This window comes from Gallinula chloropus (assembly GCF_964237585.1).
Source record: "Gallinula chloropus genome assembly, chromosome: 5".
Lineage (NCBI taxonomy): Eukaryota > Metazoa > Chordata > Aves > Gruiformes > Rallidae > Gallinula > Gallinula chloropus.
Window position 1 is genome coordinate 67,166,931 of NC_140090.1, and position 6,251 is coordinate 67,173,181.

The 6,251-nt window shown below is 52.1% G+C and overlaps 1 protein-coding gene across 1 annotated transcript in view; it reads left to right on the forward strand.

Annotated features, from left to right (window-relative positions):
- ARMH3 (armadillo like helical domain containing 3) overlaps positions 1 to 5,328 on the forward strand; it is a 126,913-nt gene extending 121,585 nt beyond the window's left edge. Inside the window, exon 26 of the mRNA XM_084265144.1 lies at positions 2,995 to 5,328. Coding sequence (XP_084121270.1) covers positions 2,995 to 3,087 — 93 coding nt within the window. The 3' untranslated portion in view covers positions 3,088 to 5,328. The remainder of the gene's footprint in view (positions 1 to 2,994) is intronic.
- Positions 5,329 to 6,251: the final 923 nt, after the last annotated feature.

Here is a 6,251-nt window from a genome sequence, read left to right on the forward strand (position 1 = left end):
AAGTAGGAATGTCTGTGCAACATTGCACATGCCCAGCTATAATGACACAAGACTAGAGCTGAATAATGTTTTCCCTCACATGGTTAGTGCCACCACTTCGTCCGTTCTTTCATTTCCTCCTTGTCCTCCAAATGATGTCAACACTTTGTGCATTTCCCCTTTCTTCAGTCAGTGGGCTAAGTGTGATCCAAGCTGCAAACAGGGAGAAAACAGTTTTAAAAGCTCTTCTGGCCGTAGTGTGCTTCAGCATGCTCCATGCAGAAACAAGAGGGGACACATGTTCTGCTTTTACTTCCTTGCAGAATGAATGTTAAAGCTCTGAGCTGATGTTCCAAGCCTGGTTTTGGCCCCTTGTTTAAGCCACTCCACAGACTTCTGGTTGCTTCGAGGCTGGCAGCCAGGCCTGGGCCACCTGCTGCCCCACAAGCTTGGAGAACTCCTGGGGTGTAGCCTCCTGGATGGAGTAGCTCAACCAGACTGCTGGAAGCTTCTGAAGTCTGTCCTAGTTACAAGCTGATACCTCCCTGTGTGACCATCGGGTCTTCCAACCCCAAAAGTGAGATGAGCTCTGGCTCCCAGTGCTGACCCTGGTGCTGGAGGCAACTTGGTTGAACTCTCGAGCAGTTCTCACCTTACAGGCTGGTTGGCTCAGAGCTGCTCTCTGAGCAGAAGAAATGCTGAGCAGAGTTGTGTAGAAACATCCCAAGTCATCTTCTGTGTTGTTACCATGCCTGCTCCTCTCCCCAGCTCGTGTTAAAGCAGACTGAAGTCTATCTAGCCCACTCTTGACCAAAGTTTGTGTCTAAGCTTCTCTCAAAACCTGAAGCTGTCTTTAAGTGAAAACAGCTCCATGCTGGCCCCAGGTGATCTACTCCACTGCTTCACTGCCCATAAGTTTAAAAGTATTTCCTCTTTTCCAGTGTAAATCTTCTTTGTCTTAAATTAAGCTGAGTATTTCTTGCTCTGTCCCTGGGGAGCCAGAAAAATATTACTCACTGTTCTCTTTCTGACCTCATTTTACATAGTGGAGAGTGTTTGCTCTGTTCCTCCTAAACCTTCCCTTTGCAAACTAAACAGGCTTAATTTCTTGTGCTCTACCCCACAGCTACAATTTCTGCTAAGTCCTGTGTTCTCATCATGTGTCACTCCAGCCTCACGTTCTGGGCTGGTAGAAACTGCTGCTGCATCGTTCTTGGGCACCTTGATGTATATACAAGTTGGGCATCCTCTACTGTGGGTGCCTGGTCCCTGACAGCACCTCCTGAACCCAGGAGCTCGTTTCTGCTTGTTCTTTCTGTTGTTGGGACCCACAGAAAAATTTCTAGTCAGAATAAAGATGCTGGTTTACACTGTGTGTAGCAGCTGCCCCTTTTCTGTAGGCAGTTACTGCTCCACATCTGCTTAGCCATGTTGTTCCCCTCCTGTCAGAACCCACAGGATCGATGAGGTAGGAGCACCTGAGGAGAACTGTGACCAAATTGTATCAGTCTATCAGGGCTCCTGTCTCCGCAGGGAGACAAACCAGTGTTCTGGAGACCGCTTGCAGCAGCATTTAACATGTAAGGCAACAACAGGTTACAGCCTTAAGACATGATCCCAAACTATTTCAGTATGGAGTTAAGTCAAGAGACACCCAGAGAAGGGAAGTGGGGGATGCTGTGAGGGAGCAAAGGTGCTTGGGGTCTCTGCCAGGCATCCTGATGAAGGAGAGTTTGTTGTTTCTGCAGACACCTTAAAACTGAAATGCTCTTTCTTCAGGTGGAGACATCTTTGTAGCTTGCTCGGGCTGTTGAGGTCTGTGCAGTGGGGCTCCCTGGGTTCATTTCACAGCTTTCCCTGTTAACCTTTCACGTCTGGGTTTGTTTCCCACACTTACATATGGTGCCTTCTGGGGAGCTTTTCTTCTCCTTGCCTTTCTTTTTTCTCCTCACCAGGGCAGCAGGCAGGACCATGAGCAGTGTAAACACTGCAACCTGCTCTTTCCAGCCCCAGTGTTGGATTCCTCATTCTACTGCCATATAATTCATCCCCCAGCGCTTTTAAAAAGCACAAAACACTAACCAGGTCAGCAACAACCTTATTATCACAGGCTCCGAGTCTCTGGGAACTGTAATCCTGTTGTTTGGATGAGCTTGTGTCAGTTTTGCTCTCTGTCACTGCTGCACAGCCTCTGACACAGATGATGTTTGACTTTGTTTTCTCGTTGCTGAGTGCAGCTGAGGCTGAGCCCGGTCTGGGGCCTGCGTGTTCGGCCAACGAGTCTGTGGGCACGAAGTGGGCAGGGACGCTGCTGCACAGCAGGGCTGCCCAGCTCTTCCTCCCAGATTCTGTGGGTAACCAGAGGCCTGGGTATCATTAAGGGATAAAGGTGTCTCTTCTTGAGAGGCAGCTAGTGAGCCAGCTTCGAGTGTAAGGCGCTCCGCACAGAATACACACAGCTGGCTCTGGACCCATGGGTTTTCTGCCAGCTTGGGTGATACTTTGTGTTTACAGCACAGTAGCACAGCCCCTGTCCTTTCCTTGACTCCATATCTTTGGCTCTGTGGGTTCTGGAGCAGGACAAAGGCCATGGTACTACAGTCATCCAGGAGTCTGCTGGCTGGTGCTCCGGCAGGCACTGGGTGAAAACGCTCTTCCTGCTGCAGCCTGGAAGTGCTGGCTTTGCCTGTTGCTGTGTCCCAGCACAGGAGACACATCATAGCTCGTGCATCTGGACAGAGAATCCACTCGCATCCCTGTCTCATTTAGAAATTACTCCCCTTACTGGGATGTCACTGTAGACATTCTTGTCATTCCAGGAAGCAGCTAATCCTCAGGGATTTCCTGTGAAGCTGGAGCTTCAGTGAGAGATGGCTAAAGCAAGTTCTGTGGGACTATAACAGCATACAGAAAGGTTTCATGTTGAACCTGGAGGTCAGCAGTGTCAGAGTTGCCATGTTCATGGGGAGACGGGAAGAGTCCCTTTGCTAAAACATCTTGTTTTGTCTCTCTCAGGTTCGGTCCATCAGCATCAATGTGAGGAAGAACCTTGCTTTCAACACACTGAGCCAGGAACTGCTGCTGAAGGAATTCTCCACCATCTCCTGAAGCAGGAACGCAGCCGCTGCTCAGGGCTGACCAGAGATGGGCCTGTCTGAGCAGGGACACTTCAGATCTGCAGCCAGTCGCCCCTTGCCTTCCGCTCGCAGAAGGGACTGCATTTCTTCTAGGGGAGAGCCTTGCTGCTGTGTGTTTGATCTCAAAGGCATGTGTTTCAACAGGACTAGGGCTGAGGGGAGGTGATGGGCGTGTCGAGGAGGAGGAGGAAGCGATCTTGTAAGGTGCTGTGGGGGTGGGCAGCCATTCCCATGACATAGCAATGGGAGATTCCCTCTGCAGCCTCAGGGAAGATGCACTGGAAACCTTTGTAGCAGAGCTGGGTAGAGCTCACAACCAAAATAATAAAACCAGTCCAGCTGTGTGAGACAGTTCTGGGTGACATTGCTCGCCTGCTCTGCGGGCAAGGGCTGTTCTTTTCCATCAGCCTGGATTAACCCACCTACCCACAACGTAGGTCAAACCCACTGCCATCCTGTTGGGAATGGCTTTGGGGTATAAAACAGTTTCCCCAAGGAACAGACCCTGCTCGCTGCTGGTTCCCAGTGGCAGGAGGTGTCACTTGAACCAAGCTGTTGAGTTACTGGAGGAGAAAACTTGCCTCCAAGGCTGTTGGCTTACAGGGTCTGGTTTGCAATAATGCAGGTCATCAAACAGCACTTTGTGACTGGAGACCGGCTCTTCTCGGGGTCACTGTTGCTTCCAGTAGCCCAGCTCATCTCTGCTTTTGAGGGTCATTTTTAGATACTCCACTTTCACAGGGCAGGGGACAGGTTGACTCCCTCCTCCCACTCCCCTTACTGCCCAGCAGAGACTGCACTGCGACAATCCTACTCTTCCTCACAGGAACATCTGCTGGCACATGTTTGCAGGTGTCTGGTGATCTTCATGAGCAAAGTTGTCCTGACCTTTTCCCTTGTGTGTAGAGCGCAGTTAAAATGCAGCTGGAGAAGCAGTTACTTCACTTCCTCGCTTGCCCTCCTGTCTTCACCAAGCGACTTGCAGCAGCAGCCTGCTGAAAACTTCTGAAGGAAGAGCTCTGGGGTGATGCTCGAGGGCACTGGCAGACCTTTCTGCTCCAGAGCCAGTGTTTTGGAGACGCCCAGGTCTGTTGGAGCCTGTTTGGAGTGCTGTGTCAGGCTGACAACTCAGGAATACGCAGCATCAGCACCCGCTCCCTGCTCATGTGCTTTCAGCTTCCAGCAATGATCCTAGAGTCTGTCCTGGCTTGGTGGACTGAAGCAGAGGTTGCTTCCATCCCAGATCCACGTGTTTTTTTCTCCTCTAAACCATTTTTTAAAACAAGAAAGTGCCTAGTCCCACTCTTAGCCTCGTAGGTTAGAGTAGTGTGAGTGATGTGACCATCATGCTCATTTACTACCATTTTTAGGCCAGGCTTAGCCATGCTGTGGGGTTAATTGCGTTAACGTTTCGTCTTTACCTGCTGTGAGCACAGGAACCCAAAAGCTGTGTCCTTGGCTGCCCGCTGGGCATGGTGCCTGGTGAAGGCCGTGTATTGTCATGGGGAGCACCAGCATCTCCCCACAAAGACACTCTGCCCCAGCACGGAACTGTCTGGCTTTTATCAGCCAGGCCAGACGCTCCCTGGCTTCCCTGCCGGGCGAGAGCGTGGCGGTGTTTACATGTCAGCGGGACGGTGCCGGGACAACAAGCAGGCTCCATAAAATCTTTCCCCTTGGGAGCAGGCTGGGACACGGAGGACCAGGCAGCTCTCCGGTGGCAAATGAGTTACAGTGTGTCGCAGGGCACTGTGCTCTGTGTGTGTGGGGAGCTCTTGCCAGGCCGCCTTACCTCTGAGGGGGGAGCTTCTGCTGAAGGGGGGGGTTTGAGCTGCTTCCTTGAGGTGTAGCCTCAGCATCGCTGCCGGCAGAGCATTGGGTCGCCCAGCTGTCCGTGGGCCTCTTTCTCTGCTCCCGCTCCGGCCGAGGCTGGACAGGTAGGTGAGAGGTGGGGGTGAGTCCTGCTCCTGCCTCAGCATCCTCTGGGATCTTCACCTCTGGGCTCAGCCATCGAAGGTCTCATCTGCCCCATGGTGCTCCCTTGCTGGGATGAACTGGGAAGCCCAGGCTGTAACTGGGCAGCTCCTGAGGTCAGCCCTCATCCAAGGCTGAGCTGGGAAGGACTGTGCCACACAAGCTCTTGTCACGCTGTCACCGAACCAAGCACTGCAAATGGATGTACATATGAACCTAGAACTCAATAAACAGCAGAGCCCTGTCTGTCCAGCGTGCGGTGTTTGTCCTTCCTCGGGGTGGGGATGGGAGTGAGGTGGGATTACAGAGGTGGGCCCGTTGCTCTTTGGTGGCATGCTGGCTGAGGCAGGGCAGGGCTGCTTGTCCTTGGGCTCTTCCTGCCTGTGCAGAGGGAGGTTGTGGTGCTGCTCCCTGGTGCTTCCTCCCTGGTCCAGGCTGCAGTAAGTTGCACTCTGCCTCTTGCGTGTCCCTGGGGCTGCCAGTGAGTAAAACAGGAGCAAGGCTGGGAGCCCGTGGATGTGAGCGAGGGCTGCAGGGATCTGCCTGTGCACCGTGGGGTGCGCTGTCTGCTGCTGGTGTCAGCAAACCCCTGCTCTCAGATTCTGCTGTGGATTCACCTGCTTTGTTGAACACCACACTGCTACTGGTGTTTCGAGGCTGGCTTGAACTGAGCATGAAGTCATCTAACGCTCGGCCTCAGGACGTGGCCAAGGGCCCCAAACTTTCCCGTTCCTGATCTGAGCAGTTGAGGGTATTTTATTATATCTAATTCCTAGCGCAGTCTATTATTGGAAGAGCTGGTTTTGAGGCATGGGGAGAAATCAGATTGCTGCCTTTAAATTAGGCAGTCGCTGCAGGGAAACAAATATTTTACAAAATAATGACCAAATTCTGGAGGAGAAAAATTGAGTTTGAGCTAAATTTTGGAGGGAGTTATTAAAAATTGATTTGTAAGTGCCACTGTGATTTTTGGTATCATCTCTTCTTCCCGAGCTCTTATGGGTCGCATTTTTCATGCAGCCTTCAGAAAGAGGTGGCTCCTCCAGAGCTGAGGCTCCCCTGCCCAGGCTGGGGGTTGTCACAGGAGGCAGCCTGCTTTGGGCACTGGGTACCGATGGGAGCCTGAGAGGGGAGTTGGCTGTGTGTGATGGTTTGGCTGCT